This window comes from Catharus ustulatus, chromosome 12 (assembly GCF_009819885.2).
Source record: "Catharus ustulatus isolate bCatUst1 chromosome 12, bCatUst1.pri.v2, whole genome shotgun sequence".
In the NCBI taxonomy this organism is placed as follows: Eukaryota; Metazoa; Chordata; class Aves; order Passeriformes; family Turdidae; genus Catharus; species Catharus ustulatus.
Window position 1 is genome coordinate 9,683,425 of NC_046232.1, and position 23,099 is coordinate 9,706,523.

The 23,099-nt window shown below is 38.5% G+C and overlaps 1 protein-coding gene across 2 annotated transcripts in view; it reads right to left on the reverse strand.

The window, feature by feature from the left end:
• Window positions 1-20,916, reverse strand: part of DMXL2 (Dmx like 2) — a 47,601-nt gene extending 26,685 nt beyond the window's left edge. For both annotated transcript variants that reach the window (XM_033070976.1, XM_033070975.1), the window contains exons 1-14: window positions 20,789-20,916; window positions 12,826-12,951; window positions 11,024-11,095; window positions 10,283-10,361; window positions 9,519-9,675; window positions 9,073-9,139; window positions 8,140-8,318; window positions 7,651-7,834; window positions 6,183-6,357; window positions 5,174-5,407; window positions 4,781-5,058; window positions 3,966-4,662; window positions 2,187-2,308; window positions 1,047-1,136 (exon numbers count right to left, since the gene is read on the reverse strand). In XM_033070976.1, coding sequence (XP_032926867.1) covers window positions 1,047-1,136; window positions 2,187-2,308; window positions 3,966-4,662; window positions 4,781-5,058; window positions 5,174-5,407; window positions 6,183-6,357; window positions 7,651-7,834; window positions 8,140-8,318; window positions 9,073-9,139; window positions 9,519-9,675; window positions 10,283-10,361; window positions 11,024-11,095; window positions 12,826-12,951; window positions 20,789-20,875 — 2,547 coding nt within the window. In that variant the 5' untranslated portion in view covers window positions 20,876-20,916. The remainder of the gene's footprint in view (window positions 1-1,046; window positions 1,137-2,186; window positions 2,309-3,965; window positions 4,663-4,780; window positions 5,059-5,173; window positions 5,408-6,182; window positions 6,358-7,650; window positions 7,835-8,139; window positions 8,319-9,072; window positions 9,140-9,518; window positions 9,676-10,282; window positions 10,362-11,023; window positions 11,096-12,825; window positions 12,952-20,788) is intronic.
• Between the last annotated feature and the right edge of the window lie 2,183 nt (window positions 20,917-23,099).

Below are 23,099 nucleotides of genomic sequence, written 5' to 3' on the forward strand. Positions count from 1 at the left end.
CTGATTCTTTTTTATTTCTTTGGTGTTGAAAAAATAAGAGCAGCAAGAAGTCTCAGACTTTCATCCCACTTCAGTGGGAAGACATGTCTGCAATGAATTGCTTGGGCATTCTGAAAAAGGAAACAAATTGCAGGTTTTCCTTCTCTCAGATATCTTAACATCTGTCTTTTCTGACAGCAACATATTCCTTTGCAGTAACTCTATGTCACTACAGAGAAGGCTCATGGTGAAATCCTTCCCTGCTGGTAACGGAAACTGCTTTCTCAAAATACAGTGATGGCAAAGTTATGCTGCAAAACACCTTTTTTTTCCAGAGAAACGAGATGGTATTCCTTGTACTCATTTATAAAAATTCTAAGAAAATGTTTTGTAAATCTAAAGTTAAATTTGAAGATTGTATGCTATAAAAGACATAGAAATTTGACAATAAAGAAATACTTATTTATACATGTCAAAAGCCCACAATTTTCTAATTAAAATTGGTAAAACTCACTGTTTTCACAGGCTGCTAACAGAAAACAGCACTAGAGCATATATCATCAAACTAACTGGGTAAGAAAAAGGTCTCATTATTTTACCTGCTCATTGATTGAGAAGTATACCTGTGTTAATTAATAAATTTATTTTACAATACAACCACAAAAAGCATGAAGTCATACCTGGCTATCATTCTTACATTTTGGATAGTTAGATCTAATTTCTAGGTTTGGGCTTTTAAGTTATTTTTGTTTGGGTTTGAGGGGATTGTAATTACTTACTTTAAATTATGACACCATGGAAACCATTCTTTAGTAAAGTTTTGTTTTCTTCAATAATTATGCTTAGAAAATACAGCTTTACTCTAAAAATGAGCTTTGAGCTCTTAGCAGCTAACAGAAAGCTGGCTCAGTAAAATGCTCAAGGAATATTCACAAAAATTCAAGGCAGTCATTGTCACCATAGAGAAATGTTATCTCTTTTATGTCTTTTCAACAGATTAGGCTAATTAACAAATGAAGTTATTAAACACCCTTATGTGATCCCCTCACAGTCAGCCGTTTATTTACTTTGTTAGTTATTGCATCGAGCTCAATGATACATCCTGGTCGAGCAGTAGATTGTTGGCTCACAATATTAAACACCTCCCCAATAAGTTTCTGAAACAGAGAAAAATGAGTAGAATTAGTATATTTTTCCTTTGGACAGAAGAAAATTGCCATTGCTTATGATAAACTGATGCTTCAATTTTTCTTGTTGGCACAAACCATAACGAGTTCTTGCAGTTGTCACTTTGACACACATGAATAATGTGTTTATCAAAGCATGTGCACTGTTGTGAGTCAGCAGCTCTTCATGGGGATGAAACACCAGTTTTTATGGAAGCTAAATATTGCTAATTTAAAGATTTATCCTTGCATAACACCACATAATGTATTTGTGCAATGACAAATAATATACTGTTTCTTTCCTTTTCAAGCTTCAGCTTTTGTAACAACATGTAGAAAACACCAGCAGTACAGCTTATATAAAGCTGAAAGCTCTACTGATTTTTGCTGGAATGTTCATAGTTATTGCTCCTACAACAGATTCTTCAGACTGATTTGAATACTGACATGCCCTGTCTTGCAGGATGGTTTATAAAATAACAGAAGAATGGCAAAAAAATAAAGATGTGTCTTTTTATACAATAACAGTGAAAGATCAGGCTTTACTTTTCCTAAAGATACAGAAATGAAAGCTAAAAAGAATGAAAAAACTGGTTATAGGAAGAAAAGAAAATTAATGTGACCCTTAGCTGATTCCCTTATACCCTACCATCTCTGCCCTTCCTCATATATAGATGTAACTTAGGTGGATACAGCTCAGTCTTGTTCTTCAGTTTTCATCCTCCTTGCTCTTGAATCCCCCTTTTGAGAGGACAAACTAAGAAATCCTGTTTTCCCTTTTCTCACCTTGTATGGAAAACTTGTACAGGAAATTTTGGTTCAGTGCAGACCCTTTAGTAGTAATATATGCATTTTTTCTGCTAATGCTTACAGACAGCTACAAAACATGCAACTATGCAAGATGTAATGCATAACATCCTATACATGGCACAAAAATCACACAGAACTAAAGGAAAACAGATCACTGGAAGGGGGAAAAAGTGAGTTACATTAGTTGTATTTTAACAGTTTCAAACCAAACCATTGCTACATAAAACTTACAGATGATTCAGGATCAGATAATTCATCCAGAAGTTTCCGTGCATCTACAACAGCTTGATAGAGCCTCAGGTTTTTGCCATCTGATGCAACAAAGCAAGCACTAGCAGAGTTGCAATAGGTACCTAACAGAAGAGACAAAAAAAATCATGAAGAAAAAAAAAAATGGCAGTCAATGGCAACTGGTAGTCTGCTACAATCCTCAGTATATGAACATGCTTCAAACATAATTTTCATAAAGCATTGAAGTAAAAAACCTAAGCAAATGTGTGTATCAATACACCATCTTTTGAACTTTGAAATAACTTCCTTTCTGTTCATGAATGTAACTGGAACTCCTGGAAAAGGTTCAATAATCTAATCTGAACTCATGTATGGGTACAAACACTATTCACACAAGCCCCAGTCTGTAGCACACCTAAGGGAACACTGCCATTCCTTACTCTGGTGACTTTGATTCACTGTCACCTCCGGGGCATTGCCTGGAAGAGCCAACTCCAGATTCCCAAGGTTTTCACAGACAATTCAGGGTAGAGCCTAAGGGGAAACTATTCAGTCACAGCCTTCTTCCTTGTTTACTGACTCTAGGCTCTTTGCATAAAATCGACCTCTGTGCATATTCCCTCCTGCCCTGCAGTTGAAAGTGCAGATATAAAAGTGGAGGGGGAAATAGATCTGTCTACAGTTCTAAATAAAATATGAAATATTGTGAAAGGTTTTGGTATTTTTTGCTTCTCAACAGTTCATACAACAGGCTTGACATGAGATGTTCTTTTCTGATACACATTCTCCTTTAAATTACAAGAATGTAGCTCATCATTTGTGTTTAGAACACTGTGGGATACAGACATCTCAGAATGTTACTATGTAAGCAGAGAAAATGAATTTGTTTCATTTTAAATCAAATATATTATGTATTTATAACCTAGCATTAGTATAAAATTTATTGTTACACCCACAGCACAAATGGCTCTTAGTACTGTATAAAAAGATGACAACTACTATAACAGCATCTTTGATAATTAGAAAATGGGTATCTGTGTGGCTGGATAGAGTAACATTTGCATAAGTAGTTTTATTAATTGCAATGGAAAGCCGTAAAATTAAAAACGAAAACCGAAGAATTGGCCAAGTGCATCACACATCAAATGTTGTCCAGTCTGACCTCTGAAAAAGTGTTGTTTGCAATTCTGTAAAGTTATTTATTTATAAATATCCTGGGTTCCAACTGGGCTTCTGGTGGTCTGAAGAATTTCAGTATTGTTTCAGGACCTCCTAAGCAGTTTTTAGCCTGTTAAAGCAATTTGATAATACCGATTTTGGCTGGAAATCTTCCCCAGTAATTCTGATGTTCAGGTCATCCAAATACTACAAATACTAGTTTTGTTCAACCCACTGCCCCTGCAGCTGCACATGGCCAGCACTCTAAGCCATCAGCACACCTGCACTTGCAAACCACATCAATGCAGAGAGCACTCCAGGAAGCTGCCTGAAGCACTGGGGAAAGGCAGCATCTTGTTGTCTGTGGGAGTAAGGAGTGCTTACTCACACAAAGGGGTTCCTGAGTGCCAGCTGATCCACAGGGGGTGCAGACACCCTCAGACCACAAGTGTTTTGTAGTAGCTTAGCCACAAACAAAGTAAAAATGTTTAATTTGCATAGTAAAAGGAAATTTTTGAAAAGTCAATGCAAATATACTCCAAATAAAACAGTACTTTATTTTAACAAATTAATTCTACAACTCAAGTGTTAACTCTATGGAAATATGCCAGGTATACTCACCAAGGCAATAGCTGGGAATTAGTGTTGGAAGCCAGGCTACGTTAGAGAAAGCAGAGGTGTGAAGAGAGTTAATTCGAGCCAATTCAGACACTCCTCCAGTGTAGGACAAAGGTCCTATGGGGTCTACTCGCCACAGAATCAGCTCACTATAGATTGCGTTTGGGTCATGGAATGTACGGGTTGCTGCATTTTTAAGTTGCTGCTTAGAAGAACCTCTCTTATGTTTAAGAGGATCCATCATCCTGTTAATCCTGTCAGAGTCCCAGGAAGTGTCTGACTCAGGAGTTAACAGAGCATTGTGATGAGAAGATGTCAGCAGCAAAGGTAGAACAGAATGGCAGGCCAGATCGTTGAGGTGAAAGCGGTGTCCACAGTACCTGAACTTATGGGATACAGTTAGCACAGTAGTGAAAGCTGATTTATCAGCAAAAGTAACTGCCCACTGGTTTAGAGAGCCATCTATATGTTTGGAAATCATCATTACCACAGGAGAAATTATATTCACATTTGCACTGTCCTGGGCAAAGCTTGGTCCTTTATTTGCTAGAGTATTATCTGGAAAGTCCATTGTTTTCTGCTGTGCAGCATTGCTGTTGTCTTTTACAATGACAGGGGAGGCATACATCATAATATTTTTGCTAAGTGAACTAGCATCTCCAGATGGAAATGCAACAGGAATCCTAGAAGAAAATGAAACCTAAAAAAAAAACAGAGTAAAAAAATTAGAATATATGAACTCAGCTTCAGCCTGAATAAATGCTAGGACAATGTTTGCTAACATCAAAAGTAATAAAACCATTTCAAATATACCATACCTGAACTTGTCGAAAGATGCCTGGAGTGTATTCATCTAAATACTTCACATGCCACACCAGAAAGGTACCATCAACAGGATGGATAGTGAAAAGCATATCTGGATTCCTGTTCCATTCCGTTAGGAGCAAGTCAATCTTCCGGTCTAACAAAACCGTCGGAAGAGGCAGGCGCGGGCCTGCTAGCAGAGATGTTTTGGGGCTTCCCTCTCTCTCTCCATCTTCATGTTCTGAAGAGCCTGTACCAGTCCCTGTCTCTGATTCTCTGTCTATAGACAAATCTGCAACAGAAATGTGCCATTTTATGCAAAGATTTCCTTATCAGTTTCAATTCAAACATAGTATTTTTGAATCTGCTACTAGTGCTAGCTGATCACAAGTAACCAGATTACTAACCATGATCTAACTTCATATGTAAGCCTTTCTCTTTTTCTTCTGTTTCTTCTTCCTCTTCAGCTTCAACATCAAAATCTTGTTCTAGCTGCTGTTCTGAAATTTGTCTTAGATGCTGCATGAATACTTCAATAGAGGATGTAAAATGAAATTCTTTATTATTCAGCCAGTGGACAACGAAGCCTCCACTTCCTTCATCTGTATTAAAAGCAGTTCCAGCCAACACTGAAGGAATATCTGTGGACATTTTTAAACAAATAAAAAAGCTACTTATTAAACTATATAAAAGTATATAAATCTATATATTAAGCTATATATTAACCACTCATCTTTTTATTCATATATGTATGTACACACAAACATTTCCCTTATTTTAGGTATAATATAATTTTTGCCTGCAAGAACAAAAATGTAAAGATTGAGATTTTACATCCAATTGTAATGAAAACAGTAAAGATATTTTAAGGTCAATAAATTTACATGAAAAGTTAGTCTTATGTGAATGGTAAATGATATTCAGTGGTTCTAACTGCTCAGTTTCATATGTTGCAGTGCTGACTTTTGTGCATGAATTTTAGGTAAAGCATGTCACTGGTCTTTAATCTTTTCCTTCTTTAAAAATATTCTGCACTATTCTATAAAAAGCAGCTGGTTTCCCACCAAAAGACTCTGATACAGCTCTTTTAATTCCTCCATTCTGTAGGATGCAATTACTCTATTCATCATATACCATGACCCCTCAAACCCAAGAATCAAACACCAATCAAACTGGAAATCTATGCTTCTTTTGCCTTCTGATCTGCAAAGATGAATTTAATTTGCTAATAAAAGTGCTGAAGGTGTTCAGAATAAATTCACCTTCATTCTTAAAAAACTCTATGCCAAATAATAGACTTCCTACAAGTTCCCTCTATTTGATTAGGCAAAACAGAGAATGTGCATCTCATCTCCCTTTATTTTTTTCATATTGTGCAAATACATTATTGCAGTCTAATAAATGGCTGTATTTCACCTGTATTAGGGTTGATGCTTGCTGCTATGTGGAAGTGCCCAAGAGCATTTGCTTGATGGGAAATGTGACGCTGAACTTCATGAGTGCCCTGCTGATCTGGTGGTACATCTGTGTGGGTAACAAGAACTGAAGATCTCCTTTGTCCTTTTCTCATATTTTTCAAATGATGAATTGTCTGTTGTAGTTACAAAAAATTAATTAATAAATACCAAAACCACTGTAAGGTAAAAAGTTACACTTAGGTAAAGCCTATAGTTTTTTTCTACCAAAGAAATTAAGACTGTTTTCAAAAGGATTATTTTAAATAGATTTCAACACAGATTAGTAACACTTATGTACATCAAATATACCCAAAAGTAAAGCTCTTCTAACAGTCTTCTAAAAGCTCCTTTAAAATCTACTCAACAACACCACAAAAACACACAGGATTTTGCACAACATTCATGAACAATATTAAAACAATCTAAAAGTAGCAACTTTGGTGATATAATTTTGTAATGAATTATTTTTGTATGACTGAAAATTTCTGAGAGCATGTAAAGCACACAATTGATATAACAGTCCAAAGTGTAATTGATCCCAAGCTCCCTACTTATTGCTGGCCATGATATTTAACAAGTGAAAACTTGGTCTGATTGTAATAGTCCACAAATGAGTTGTGGGGTGTTTTTTTGTTTTCTTATCTTTCCTTGGTTTTATACTGATAGTGTAGCAATTGAGGATAACAGACCACCACTCTGACATCTAGCAGGATCGTCTTCAATAAACACACTTGAGTATTTACATGTTTCCTCTGTGTACAAGAAGCACCAACTACACAGCCAGTGATTAGGAGACTAACCAATCCCACAGCTAAATGGCAGAACAGATGTTTCCTGCTCTTTTATCTTGGATACTCTCACACATCCCACACAGCTTAATTGAAACATTCTCACATAAGTATTTATGGCTGCAGATGATTTTTGGTATGCACTTTCTCACAGGAAAAAGGTGCTTGTTAAGGTCGACCAGGAGCAGCTGCTTCTACAGATAAGTTTGCTCTTACTGTAAACTTAATGGTCTGGCTAATATAAGACTGTCACTGAAACAAAATTATCAAGTGAAGTAACTAAAAATTAAAATAGTTTATTTACACTTTTCATTGTCTTTATAATTGCAGACTTTCAGACCCAATGAGAATGAAACCATCACTACTACTCCATATTATTGTCTCTTCCCATGACTGTAAGCTAACTATAGAAAAAAGTAAATTGAGTTTCAAAATCATGGTATGAGGATGTACAGTTGCAGTCTCTGACTTTTTCAGTGTTTAGTAATAGACTTCAAAACCTGATATGAAATAATTCAGGCTATTCTGTTATGCATATAGGGACTACATAATCTATATCATAGAGATTTATATCCTAAAATATTTATAGTTTGAAGAATCGTGAAATAAAAATTAGACAAATTAAGTATTTACATGTACCTCTAGTGCATGTTGTATAGTGTCCTTTTGCTTTCCAGACTGAGAGATGGTGCTGCTGATGCTGGAAGTGGTGGTTTCACAGATCTGCTCCCCCAGGAGAGTATCTTCAGGTAACAGTGTCTCTGCCCATAGCCGGCAGATGCCATCGAGGCATGACGTGAGTAACACATTACAGACCAACCCCCTGATGGCAGAGACAGCAAAATTACTGCCTGGCTAACTCCATTAGCTACATAGACACAGCAGAAATTAGGAGAGTGTACAAGAATTTAGTAGTTACTGTCTTATCTGAATTTCTGCTTCTCCCCTAAATGAAGGTCAACATGAATATAGTTATCAAACTTGGTGACACAGATGTTGGCATGCTTTGTTTCTTGAAAGTATAAGAAGAGAAATCCCATGCTCTTGATGGCAAAACATTAAGCAGAATGTTAAAAAAACACTTGATCAAAGGCTTGCTTGCTTTTTGAGAAAAGGCAGCTTTCACACCTGGGCATGTACTTGCTGATGTTCCGCCAGGAAAATCCTGTCACTGCTCGGGGATGCGCCAAATAAACAAAGGAAAACTGCACATCTTCTGAGCACTTTTTCTTTTCTTCATTCTCTTGGGGCAGGAGAGATGACTTCCAACCAGTCATAGGATACCAAACTTTTAAGAGGCAGTCATCCTAGGTAAAGCAGTAAAAAGCCAGGGGGTTAGGTAGCTATGATTAAAAATGTAACAAAAAGAAAATCTCAAGCAACAAGAAAACTGCTGCTCTGGTACTGTTAATGAAAACTTGGCTCAGAACTAAAATTCATCTCACTATTTAAGTGCAAGCAAAAAATGCTTATCTATTGAGATTTCTAAACCAAAAGAAATAATTTAAATTAGAGGGTGACATTAAAGAGAATTATTAATTGAAAACTTAGCTTGAATAGTGATTTGACAAAAAGTATTGCAAACTGAAATAGAATTGAAAACTGAACCCAGAATTCACTAAATATAAAACTTCTCTAATTTATCCAGACATGTGCATATTACACCAGTTCAAATGTGTATGTGCTCTATCGTGACGATCTCATTACTTTCAACAGAAGTAGAAAAAATTGTTTATGTATATCTGAAAATTTATCTAAGTATACCATCTCTAAAAAAAAACCTCAAATGTGTATGTGTATATACATATATATATATACATAACACATACAAACATACAAGCCCACCCCACTGTCATTCACTTATTCCATAAAAGTACATAGCTAAATCCAATTTCTTGTTGCTGAAATTCATGGAATTACACAAAAATACAGCCTTACATGAGATCATAATTTACCTTTGCTAAGACTACAATAGAACGTATAGTCCAGGACTATTCATATTACTTTTGTCAAACAAATGAAAAATACTGCAAAAATTCAATAATTCTTTTTTGTCCTTACCTTCCCAGCTGTTGCAAAATATTCACCATCAGGAGACCATGACATCAAATGCACTGATGTTGCAGTCCTACAGAACACAAAAGCAAGTTAAGTATGGTCTATTTATTCTAAAATATTATTCCATAGGTATTCAGTTGATTCAGTGTTACTGTTGATTATTTAAATTTAATCTTAAATCAAGTAAAAATTAGATTAAGAATGTTATAGTTGTTTCTTTAAGCATACTTTTGGAATAGCAGGAGCATAAAAGTATTGCCATACTTGATTGAAAAGACAGCTCAAAAAATTGGTTTCAGCAATCCTAGGTTAGATCCAACAGGAGAGAGGATTTTTTATACTTTATTTGAAATAACTTACAGTGTTTGAATTTTAGGGTATTCTAAAGCACATTTTAAAATATAGGTGCGGTAGCATTACAATTTGTCTTAAAACAAAAATTATCTCACTTGCACTGCCAGACACATTTCCAGTCATTTAGAACCGGGAGAACTTTATCATCCTTGATCTGACTATTGGTATCATCATCTTCATCTTCCTCTAGAATGTCATCAGATGGAGGGGCCCACAATTGCAAAAAGTCTGTTGCTGTCAATAACCTGTTACCTGAAAGGGAGTGATACCAAAGCTATGGAACCGGGATGATGAAGGTATGTTGAAAGATTAGGCCTCTTATCATATTTTGTTGTGAATTATCCAGAACAGCTTGAAAGCTAAACTTTAGTCCATTTAAAATATGATAGGGTATTCCATCATGTCACCCAGCTGATTTTATCAAAACATTTTGAATTTATAGTATCTTTTAAGAAAGAACACCAAGGTTTTTTAGGTGACTTTGAATCACAGAATTATATTTACTAATAAATGTTGCAGACACTTAATAGCTATTCACACAGACATCTTATAAAGATCCATGTCTAGGTACATCATTGACTTTAATTGTGCTAAAATTCTTTTTAAATTATTATTAGTGATAATTTAAGTCTGTTAACAATTTAATACTGCGATTCCCAAACTAAGATCTTACATAAGAGACTCAAACATTTGGCACAGCATCTTAACAAATGTTCACTGTAGCCTCACATTTTATGCAACACTGTCTGAGAAGAGGTAATTTAAAATCTGCATATTCAATCTCTCACTTCATTACATTAAAAATATTTCATGTTCAAGTCATTCCAACTACAAATGTTGTTCACAAATGATGCATTACCTTGAGGATCCCAGGCTAGGTTGTAAGTCATAGAACTGAGGAAGAATTGCCCAGTTTTTAGCCACTGACATTTCAGCTGCTGTAGTATAAAAATAGTCAAGGATTAATTCTCTCATCAACGGTAAAAATTAAAGATATTGGTATTTCTTTCTATATGATAATTGCTATTAAGCCTGTTGCAAAAGTATTCAGTGGTAGATTGCTAAATCTAGTTTCAATATGCTTTTAATTTTTTTGTAAAATGTAAATGCATCCCAAGATGTCCTGCAAACCAGATTTGGATCTGTTCCACATACAAATATATCTGTATATTGCTTTATATTTACAGGAACATAAGGGATGACAGTATATGCCACTAAGATTGTGAAATCTGCTTGAGAACATCCTTAATGTTCAATAGCCATGCTGTGCTGTTAAATCAAGTCTAGGTGCACTAAAGAAGTCTGTGTTGTATTTCTGTACTTCACCTCTGACAACCTCTTCAAATAAGAAATACCAGCTTGTCACCATGTCATTCTAGCATGAGACTCAAGGACAAGATGTTGGGAACTTAGGAGAAGTGGAGTCCACAGTTCAATTCATCCAGTGGAAGAGTCTACCCACCCATTATTATGAATGGTGGAAACTGTTTATCTGTTATTCTGTTGTGTGCCAACATAATATAATAAAAATAATTGGAAGACAGACTTTTGCCTCTTCTAAGAGCCTAAACAGAATTACAAATATGAAATATATACTTACACTATTTCTTTTATGAGAATTTATACCAAGTGGTTCAAAAATGCAAACCGCATTTCCATATGATGCTGCAATCTGGGGAAAGAAAATTTAAAAAAACAAGGGTGAAGACTCAAAATGCAAGGTCAGGAGGCAAGTGGAGTAAGTGCTCCTTAGTATTCCAAAATAGCTAAATAATTTCCAGTACCTCTTCTATGTGCCAGAGTTCTCAGAAAGTGAAATTAATACAAATGTAATTAACTGTGTTATGGGTATATTTTCTTAAGGCAGTTGAGAAAAACACACTCCTGAAGAAGCCCACCTTTCAGATTTTAACTCTGAAAAGGCCAGACATCTCATTCAGTGCCACAAACACAGTCAGATGTGGTATATTCTTCTAGGACAACTACTCTTAATGCATAAGAGAAAGCTGATGCCTTCACTGCTTCAGCTCATGTTCTGTGCACTTCACAGCTAACTAATGCATTAATTATTAGTGTCTGTGTCCCTAGATTCCATTTTGCATCACTAAATCACTAAATAATAATTACAAGAAGCAGAAAGAAATGCAATTCTATTTTTAACATTCAAATACATTTTAAGAGGAGATAAATAGTAAATAGAAAAATGGAAGTACATATGCCATTGAACCCCTCAGCTTCTTTCATCCAGTTATTTCACAGAAATCTTTAAACACAAAATAGTATTTCTTAGGTATTTATCTGGGCCTGTTCCTAATACTCATATCCTTTAAGTACTTTTAAGTATCTTCAAAATTCCTCTTTCTTCTTTAAAATATTTTTAAAAGAAAACTTGTTTAAGTCCTTCCCATTCAGGATCTGGTTTCCTCAAAACAGAATGATGCAAAAGTTGCACGACATTTATTATGAAATCTTATTTCTTCCTTAGGGGGAAGGGGAGAGAAGGTTGCAACAACAGAGTTAGTCCCCAAGTGTAAAACACTGTGAGTTCTGAGTCCTGAATGCAGAACCACCCAGGGGTTTGTGAGGTCTTGTAGGGACCATTTCTGAAGCTGGAATCTCTCTCCCACTCTTACTGGGACTGTACTGCTGAAGTTCAAGGGCTCTGCCAACTTAATCTGCCCAAATCCTAACTAGGGCTTCCCCAGTACTGGTCCCAATTTTTACCCAGCTAATTCTAGCCAGCAGTGACAACTGACAAACAAAATTTGCTCAGTGCACTACTGAAACTCTTAGAAAATATTTCCCTGCTCTTTCTAACCTTTCTAGCATTGTTTAGGGATTTAAAATGAAACCACACAGCAAATCAAGGGGCCATGCAGTTATGACAGCTCATAGTGTAGCACTTCTAAACACATTAAACATGCTGAAGCCTTTTTAACACATAAGTATTTCGAATTCATTACTTTGCAAGACACACAGACACGTACACCTGTATATATATGTAAAGATAAACAATTTATCCATTTCTTCTTTAGTTAGATGGAAGCACACAAAATGGAAACAGTAACCCTCACTTCAGTACCATTCCAGTTCTGATACTGTACTGTAACACAGTACACATTTTGTGACACCTGTTATTTCAAGTCCCAGAAAGGGGAAAAAACCCCTTTGTTACAAGGTATCTCCTGCTTCCTCTACCCTCTTCCCTCCCCCAAATCAGTAATAAATTGAAAGAATAAGACTAACACAAGAGATGTTACTCAAAGTCCCAGAGCAGTAAACTGTTATTTTTGTTGTGAAATTAACTCTTTCATTCCCCTAATGCATTATGTTGCCATTTAATTATTTAATTTAGAGTTCTCAAATTTTAAAAATTCTATACAGATTTACTAAAATCCTTACCCTGCCTTGTCGCTGGGAGCACTCCACACAACTGACCTGGATGTTTCCATGTTTAGCACCGGGAATAATCTGCACACATTCAAAGTCATTTGCCAGAATAACAATGTCACAACCAGAGCCATATGCCTGAAATAATATTTAGAAGAAATAAAATTAAATGTTTATTTCAAAAGCCAACTGAACACTCGTTACAGGAATGATGTTTTCAGAAGCTGTATCTCAGTTAAACAGGAAGTTACAATGAAGTGGGTTTGTCCCTCACTAATTCAATGAGCAATAAGTAAAAACAAAGTAGCCAGGGAGACCATAACTCCACCAGAGTTTAAATCACAGCAAACAGAAACAGTAAAAACCCAACCAAATCCTCAAAGTGTGGTTAAATTATTAATTTAATAATTATAATTAAATCGAGAACTTGAGCCCTCTGTTTACTTTTTCTTCTGTTTGTTTTAGGTTTTAGTTGATTTTTTCTCCCCTCCAATTCTCATTGCCTCTTAGAGCAAGGCAGTCAAGTCAGGAGCATTTCTTAATGAATTTGCACGTACATTTCTTCAATAGCTGTGTGTTGTACCCCCTGTCTGTCTTTTTAATTACTTTTAAAAATCAAGATTAAGGGATTCTTTTCTATAAATTTCTGGGTTTTTCTGAGCTTTAAGGAGTGCACATTACCGTAAGACTGTAAAACAACAAAGATTTCTTTTGCATATGCTGTTGTGCAATACACTCTATATGCCAAAGAATTTGTTTATGTAGTACCTCTAGAACAGTGATAGCTTGCAGCACTTTTTATTGGCAGCATAAATATACACCTGTCTGCTAACCTTTCACCTGTTCTAAAAAGTTTAATCACTCCAGATTATCTGTCCCACTGAGCTCCCACATTCAGGCACAGAAATCTTTCCCTAGCATCAATCTCCACTAAGCCTTTTACAGTAACCAGTCTGAACTGGAAGTCTCTTTCCTTAAAGTAACTTTTCCACTGATTCCAATACTTTACAGAAATTTTATAACAGCTGAGTCAAGCAGAGAGTGCAAGTCCTCCACGGTGAATTTCAGATGGTACAAAATTACCTGTCGTTTTAACTCGTCCACTGGATTTTTCACAATTATTTCCAAAATACTGAGTCAGCCCTTGCTCTCTCCTTTGAGATTAATCAGTGTAAAGGTTACCTTGTTTTAAATGTATGAGAGTTGTATTGATTTACCACCAGTGCCCCTCGGTGGTCGCACTAAGATAATGGTGCAAGGCAACCACTGGAATTAGAGTGGACAGTTTAGGTCTCATGGCTTTCTATGACTACTTCTAATTCTCCTAGAAAGGAGCAACAAGTGAGAAAAGCTGAAAAAAAGGGCTTAATTTAGTGAAAGCACGTCATTGCATGAAACAGAAAGGAACAGCAGTGCAAGCAGCAAAGCAGAAACTCAGTCCCCAGAAATTACCACACCACACAACTGCACACACAGAAATGAAAACTGCACATAAGACAGATTGTCTAAAAGCTTTCCAAGGTCATCTCACGAAAACAGAGTGATGCAGTGTTGTCTGAGAGATAATAACCCACACTGCTGTTCTGGGAAGCTCTGAGGAACTGATACTGGAGTGATTCACAATGTAAGCAGGATTGCTAAAAGGTTGTTGGAGGGAGATTATCTGTGTAACAGAATATCCCAGCACCTTGATGAGTAGGCTGTGTGATTATTAGACCCAGTCTGGAAGGGCATAAGTTATTATTAAAATTGAATAGGATTATTTCCAGAATGTAAGAGAATGAAAGATGAGATTCTGAAATAAGTTCTTGCACTGAACAGAAAGTCCTTTTGTTTTGTTGCTTTCCTATTTTTATAGTGGGATTCTTTACAAAACAAGCTTCACTAGTGGTGGTGAATGCTGGACAAAACACTACAGGCTCCTCAGCAGGAAGGAAGAAGATTGAGACCAGGATGTGAATGTCCAGAAGTAGACAGGAAAATAAAAGCACATCATCTTGTTACAATAATTCATTCAGAATTCTAATATTCACAAGAAATTGATTCTCCTACTTTAACTTCAAAGAGTGAGCATTAAAACAGAAAAGAATTTAATTATTTTCAACAGTCTTCCTTATAACTACTAATACAAACCTACTAAAAGATGTGATTTAAATTATCTAAATAAAAAGAGGTGCTGATCCAATTAAAACAAGGACTTAAACCTTTCAAATCCCCTATTCACTGTCATTATTCATAACTTGAGTTGCAAATTTCAAACTACATTATACATAACTTATCACTAGTTGCAATTTTATTAGCAAGAGATATGTATGCGTGTCTCAGAAATTATAAAAGGAAAATACTTACCATCTTCATTTTCCTTGTGCTTAGTGTTGTGTATGCTTGTATGTATGTGTACAGCTCATAATGCATGAAACAGAAAATATTCTATACTTGTCTGTTCTGTGAACCAAAAGAATTTAGTGTCTTTCTCTGTAAACATTTTTGGTTTTCCATCTCTCCTGTCCCCAACCTGCACTTATTCCACCAACAAAGCATTAAATTTCCAGCTAATTATACTATTAGGCATATTTTTACAAAGTTGAGGTACGGAATTAAAAGTGTGGTTTACAGTGGATTTTTTTTTTCTTGGAAGATTCATCAAGGTACAGAGATCTCTTTCCTTTGTGAAATCTTATTACTGACACTTGTAGTCATCCCAGTCTTTGCCTGTGTTTACTGCTGCACCAACAAGTGACTCAGCAAGCTGAGTGTCCTGTGCCACCAGAGGGGATCCCTCGGTGAGGGGCTGGGCAGAACCCATTCCCAACAGCAGGACACCAGCCCTCAGCTCTAGGTTAGAGCAGGTGCTGCTGTCTCTTGGTTCTGGGGTCATTTTCCTGAGTGTAGATATTTATTCTGAGAATGTGCTTTATTTCTTTTAAGTACACGAAATATTAAAATTATTTTATGAAGTAAAGCCATTAGAACACACCTCTGAAAAAGGTCCATACACTTTTATGTACTGAAAGATATTTTCATATTTCATATTATATGCCTAAATACAAGTTTTTCTTTGCTTTTATGCAGCTTTTCTGATGTTTTCATTATATGAACATGTTTATACTTGCAGAGAACACTTTTCCATTAAATCCTCTTTTCTTTTGTCCTTAAGCTGGTAATGCAGCAGAAACACCCCACAGTGACAAAGAACAGGGAAGTGTCATAATATTTAACATCAGCAGTTCCTTCTTAAGGATTCAGCTGACAATGTCTTCATGAGGTCATTTGTGCCACCACAGGTCTCTCCTGCCAGAGAAACAGTGGCCACAATATTGGTGGCAGCAGACTGCCAATCTGCCTAGCCTGATAAAAGGAATGGAAAATTGGTAAGCCATACAGACAGGAAAGATGAAAAATAAGGCACTGAGATATTGCAATGGATGAGAGCAGCACAGAGCTCTTAAATAAACAGAATTATGAGCAGTGACTGAACAAAACAAGTGCAGTAAGAACCACCCACATGGAGTATCTGCCAACCTCCATTTCTAATGTCACTGATAATTTCAAGGAGAAAATTAAATGGAGTTGCAAAATCACCAGAATGCAAGGATGACTTGCAGGATCCATAAGCAACTAATAAGCTGTAGTTTGCCAATGTCTGCTCTATCTGTCAAGATCTGGGACCACTGAAATGAACAATTACAAAGCTTTAATTGAATGCAGGAGCAGCACCACACAGAAGTAGGACATTGTGTTCTTGTGTAAGAGTTTATGCTATATCCTCAGTTTTCAGAAAATATGAAAGCAGCACATGCTTCTGTCTTTTTCAGCTGCTCATGTCTTCCAGTTTGCTTCTGGAACTAAGAGACAGGGAATCAATTTTTCCTTCACATTCTCATCTTGGTTTTTCTTTATACAAATTTTTTTTTCTCTGTATTAAAAACCCAACAAAATTCTTTTTCTATAACCTGCAACTCTTTACACACTTGGCATAAGTGTAATAAAACACAAGTCCTCAAGCTCCTCTGTGTGCTACCAGGGATGAAGAGGCATTTCAAGATGGTAAACAAAGTGAAAGAAACAGAATCATACCACAGTGGTATTAAAAAAATGAATTCATAAACATCTAAAATTACATAAATTAAAACATGTATTGAAACCTGAAAGTCTGTATTGGGCATAAAGGAGTCCTCTTATAAAACAACATTCTTCTTTAAGTTTCTGGCTATGGAAACACAAGATGCAGAAATTCCTCCACCTTCTGCTTAGCAATGAAGACACCTGAATTCTGAACCATTTCCAAACTCTCATCAATGGACACAACACTTACACTTCCTCCCCCTCCTCCTTCCAAGTACTACTAGAATTACATACACTTAATGCAAGCTAGCAAAACAACTGAGAAACAGCTCCTAACCTACTACCAAACCATGGCCTGTAAAACAGGCTTTCCTAAATTGACATTTAGGACAAATTCATGACTAAATACTTTACAACATGCCTAAACACATAAAGGTCAATGAACTTAGTAAGGATTCAGATATTAAGCATCTATAATGCAGTTTACATACAAACAATACAGAACATATAGACACATGTAAATAGTAATAAATAACTGAGAGGGATTTGCAAGTAAGTGTTTAAAGAAGGATGAAGTAGTGAAAAAAGTAGGAGAACCCTACACAGGAGAGAAAAAATGGAAAATAATAAATGAATTTTTTCTCACTTTTATCAGTAAAGTTCTTAGATGCCACTAAAATCTGACCTTCTGATTTTTCATTAACAATGTTTACATTTTTTTATTTTGTGCAAATAGTGCAGAAGTAAATATTATTTCCTGTTTGACACTTGAAATTTTTATACTTACAGAATCCAGCCTCTAGGTAAATGACATAGCTATTTTTATCTACTTATTTTTAAACCCAGACTAACCTTAGAAATAGTTGCTTTCTGTGGTAGCTGCTTAACCAGCTCTTTTAGAACAAAAGCTAAGTGAAACCAGCTGTGGTTTAAAAAATGCATTGCACTACCTTTAAAAGCTTATTAGCTGCCAGTTAGACTGTGAGGTACAAATACCTGTTCTGTCAATGCAGGGTGTGTGCTGTAAGGCTCTTCTGCTTAAAGCTCAACCCTCAACCTGCTGTAAACTCACCTGTGGAACACAGTTAACAATATTCACTAAAATGAGAATGTGAACTAACAGCAAGCTGAGAAGTGCACAGAATTATTCCCAGAACTTCTGTCACTCAGTACTTCAACCCTTTGCTTAAGCAGCGTCTTTTCCAGAGCTCAGAAGGAGGCTGAGGACACTGTCTGGCACAAGACAGCATTATGGAGCTATTTTGCCTCTAATCACCCTTCCAACAGTTTTTCCTGTGTATCACCCGCTCTGCCAGGCTGGCCACGATACAGCTACAGCACCCACCAGACACACCACACATCTCTTTGCCTCACCCCTTCCTTGGCAAAGGCTGGATGTGTGTCAGGATTGCTGCAGGCAGATGTGGCAGCTGAGGGAGGAAAGGACCCTGCACATTTCAGAAAAAGCACTGACAAAACCCGTGCAGCCAACCTACAGACACCTGTCTCTAATTCTTTGGATTCTACAGTTTTATGGAGTTGCTAACAATTGTTTTAGCAGGCAGAGAAAACAATAGTGGAAAAATTCTTCCCTGTCTTATTCCCAGAATAACTAGATGATTTTTACCAAAGCTTTAAAAAAGTTGAGGCAGACTGTGTTATCATCCTGCCTCTAGCTACACTGACTTGGAAATTAAAAGCTTACCTTTATCCCCAGCAAGGAGTCATGTAAACAAGCCAAGGACAAACCACAGAACACAGGAAGAATGAAGAACCTGAGAATTGCAATGTCCCTGATCAGGTTAGAAAAAATGTGTTTCTCCTCTCCAAATCCTAAGATTGCTGGACTTAGGCATCTAAAGCACATTCATCTTAAGAGGAAGTTTCTTCTCCTACTCCTCCTCAAAAAAAGGGGAAATAATTCCAAAACTATTAACTGTGGGTACACACATATATATGTACCCAAGCCATTATTCTGCTGTTAAGCAGAGTATTTTTAACAGGAGTGATTCATTCCTGCACACAAAAAAAGCTGTATTTCCAAGTGCCTGTGATGAATCAGTTGTAGCAATTTTGAACCATTCTCACGCATTTTCAACGCCCAAACACCAACCAAAACGTGAGTGGGCACATGTGCACACAAACAGCAGCTCCTGTGCCTCAGCTCTGTGGATTCCCAGATACCTATGGATTCCCACAGACACCTATGGAGTCCCAGCATGCTGTGCACATCTCCCTTGCCCTCTCCCTGCTCTGCTGGGGCTCTGTGCCAGCGCCTGACAGGTGCTGAGGCTTCAGAGCAGGTCTGCAGTCAGCCTCTGTCACCTGAACTGCAAAACCTGCCTCAGGATCTGAGCTGAAGTTATGGCTTCAAACAGCTCAGTGTTTGGGGGCACAAAGCTACGTCCATACAGGTGATACCAACCGACAGAATTTGAAGTTAGGCAGGCAATGGTACATTATGATTCTACTAAATCACACAGGTAACTAATTTATTAAGAATCTGGATATAAGACCCCAAACTGTTTGCAGGCAGTTTTCAACCATACAGTTTACTCTAGGATCAAGGCTGAAAAGAACAGGAAGTAATACCATGAATACAGAGAATGAAGAAAAAGCAAAGAGGAAAGTTACAGCTACGTAAGTCCAGAAGATGCACTTATTAAAACATTATTCTCTCTTTAGTTCCTTGTTTACTGTACTATTAAAAATTGGATACAGCAGCCAGAGAAGACAGTGTGGTCTCTTATGTGTAGTTCCATAATTAACATCCTACCAAGCAATCCTGCATCGTTTTGGAAGATGCTACTTTTGCTCTTGGAAAATTGTTGTATAAAGTACAATATACATTGTGATTCATTACTGATGGTATCAAAACTATGACAGGAATTAGCATGAAGTTGTGTTGCATAATACCATTTGACTGACTTTTGAAATTGTCGTAGTAAAAAGAAACACATTAGAATGAGAATTAGAATATGAGTAAATGACTTCTTATATAAATGTCAAAAGTAACAGAGGTCCCTTTAATAGCAGTATGGCTGCATAGCAGCAGAATCAGGAAAATAAAGACAAACATGGCACCTTTTATTACTTAAGACTCTCCAGCATTCATCACTGAAATAAGACATCTGTGATAATCCATTGTAAGCTTTAAATGTTTCACGAGTCTGCTGACATTTATCTTACACCAGAAAGGATGCTCTGCATCATTTTGCTTGGAATTGGTTGGTGCCTGGGATATAATCTTGCTAATATAAAACGCAGTGAGACAATTGATTCCCAAAGAATAAGATCCTGATTAGATGGCAGCAGGAAAACACTGCAGAAGCTGATCACTCACAAAAATCAAAGCATACCACGCATACATAACCCAACGGAGTGAAATTTGCATTAGAAATTGACAATAAACAAAAATAGCCTGTGAATGAGAAACAGATTGTTCTGTCAACTACGAGGCTCTTGAAATTCACTTCGTGTATCTCTTGATCATCTTTTTTCTGTTTCTTCTCCAGTTTGAGAGGAGCATTCGACTAATTTGTGTTTAATCAACCTCAGTAATGGAAGGTAGACGCTCATCAAATAGCGGGCAGGCTTCGTCAGAACTCAGAGCAAGAGACTGTGTGCGCTTTGCAGATGAGACATAAACACACACACAAATACATTAAAAGAAATAACAAATAAAGACAGGCAGACAGAAGCACCCAGCGGAATGCGAGGGCAGACACCCGGGGGTTTCCCCGGCTGACACAAGGACGGAGCGCTGCCCAGGGGTACAGGCGATGCCGGCTGCGCCCGGAGCCGCCGGGTCCCGCTCGGCCCTCAGCGCCCCCCGCCCGCCAGGCTCCCCTCGCTGCCCCCGGGCCTGCGGCCGCCGTGCCCAGGCCGGCCGGGCCGCGGCGCCCGTTACCGTGAAGGGGGTGTCCTGCACGCTGCCCACGGAGTACCCGTTGTCGCCGGGGTTCACGGCACCGGTCAGCACCTGGTGCAGATGCATCGCGACCGCGGCCCCGGCCCGGCCCCGGTCCCGGCCCGGCCCCGCCGCGCCACCGGCACCCGGATGGTTCCGCGGGCGCGCGCGCGAGGGGCGGGCGGGGGGCGCGCGGCGGCGGCGCACGCGCCGTCAGCGCCGGGATCAGCTGAGGGGCGCGCGCGCGCGGGCACCGCCCTCTGCGCGAGCTGGGAGGCGGGCCCCGCCGTGCGCGCGCCCGCGGGCGGGCCGGGGGCGTGTGGGGGGCGCGCGCGGGGCCGGGGCCGTGAGGAGGGAGGGCCGGCCGGGAGCGGGGATGGACGCGGCGGCGCCGGGAGGTGAGCGGGCGGGACGGCAGCACGGCCGCGGGGTCTGGCCGGCGGGGAGGCGGGGTTTGGCTCGGGGTTCGGCCGCGGGGAGGCGGGGTTTGGCTCGGGTTTGGCCGCGGGGAGGCGGGTCCCGGAGCGCGGCGGGCGGGGCGCTGACGGGGAGCGCTGTCCCGAGCCCGGCAGGTGCGGCCGCGCTGCCGCCCGGCTCGCACATCTGCCTCTCGGTGCTCAGACATACGTACATACTGAAACACTAATCTTAAAGAAATTAAGATTTTAATTAAAAGTTAAAAGAAACTGGGCTTGAGCTAGTTACCTGAAACTTCAATAATTGATTGCCTGTCAATTTATGTTTGCTTAGCTGTGCTTGCAATGGGAAAGGATGAAACTAGTAGTTAGCTCCAAAGAACACGAACAATTGCAACCAGAAGCTCATTCTTTGCAAAACTGGAGTTGCCCCAAAAGCCATTTGTATTGTCATTAATAAAAAGGTCAGGGCGAGGAAGACTCACCTTGCTTCCTCCTTCTAAGATCCCTCCCCACAAAAACGACCCCAGACTTAATTCAAGAAGCCAACCACTCATGCTTAATAGCCATTCAAGCTAATTATCATAGGAAGCAGGGAATGGGAGGGGCTGGTATTATGAATATGTATTTATTTAAACCTTTTGTCAATAAATAGACTCTGTGATCACCTGTAATTTTGCAGTGTGCATTAGGGGGCTACCCCACGCTGCTGCCCAGCACTGAATAAACATACCCTTTCTAACTTTAAATTGTTAGAGAGTCTTTTGTCCATCACAGTTGAGTATCGGTATTAGACCAATACTCATATTTTGGTAAATCAATACATATATATATACCTGTCTGTGTATATATATCGTGCTTCTGAGGGTGGATGGGCTTGTTTCCGTTAAGGATCCTCTCGTTGGCCATACCCCATCCCTTGGGAGCGCACGGCAGTTCCAGCAGTGCCCGCAGCGGGGGCAGGACCTGCCCGCAGTGTGGGGACTTTGGCTGGGGTGTGCAGGGGAAGTTCCTGTGCAGGAATTGGCCTTACAGAAAATACAGCCAGACTTTTGCTGCTTTATTTGTAATAACGGCCAAACATTCCTGGAAACGACAGCCTTTAAGTATGCCTGCCCTTCTCTGTCCCAGAGGTGTGGAGAAGACTGGCTCCTGAAAATGGTTTGGAAGGGATTCTAAACTCTGAATGGGGGAATAAAAATACTTTGAGTGCTGTGTGTCATGAGATGAGGAAAATGCTCTGTTTTCCTGTCCTAGGTCAGTAGAGTAGTCTCACTGTTGCTAATACTTGAAGCTGCAAAACTCCCACTCCTTTAAAGTCTATGGCAGTATTGCCTGAGTCAAGACTACAGGATTCATCTGACCTTGTTCTGCTTGTTAAATGTGTACATTCCATACTGTGTAAATGAAATGCTACTCAAATTGTAGAGGTAAATAAACACAAAGTCAAGTTACACTGGAATGGAAAAAACATTGTCATGAAAACACTTCAGATTTTGTCTACTCCCGTGCTTGTTAGAGGCAATCCCTTTATAATGGCAACAGTGTCTCTGGCTGGGGTAAAGGGAAGAAGGAAAAAGGCATTTACAACGTCAGTTGACCTGGTTACATGTGCTTCAACTCACTATTCCATAGCTTTTCTGATTGAAGGCTCTTCCACATAAAATGTGTAATAACTTACAACTGACTTTTATTTTGAGTAAGGTTTTTGGTGGTTTTTTTAATTTTTAAATGCCTGCAACAGGGATTAAAGGCAAAAATAGCTTGGTGGGGCTTTTTTTTGGTTTTGTTTGGGGTGTTTATTTTAATGAGTGAAATGAAGTCCAGCTAATGCCTGAAAATTGCAGCTGGCTTTTGGATTGCCAGATATAATGAGAATTAACAGCATGATCTAA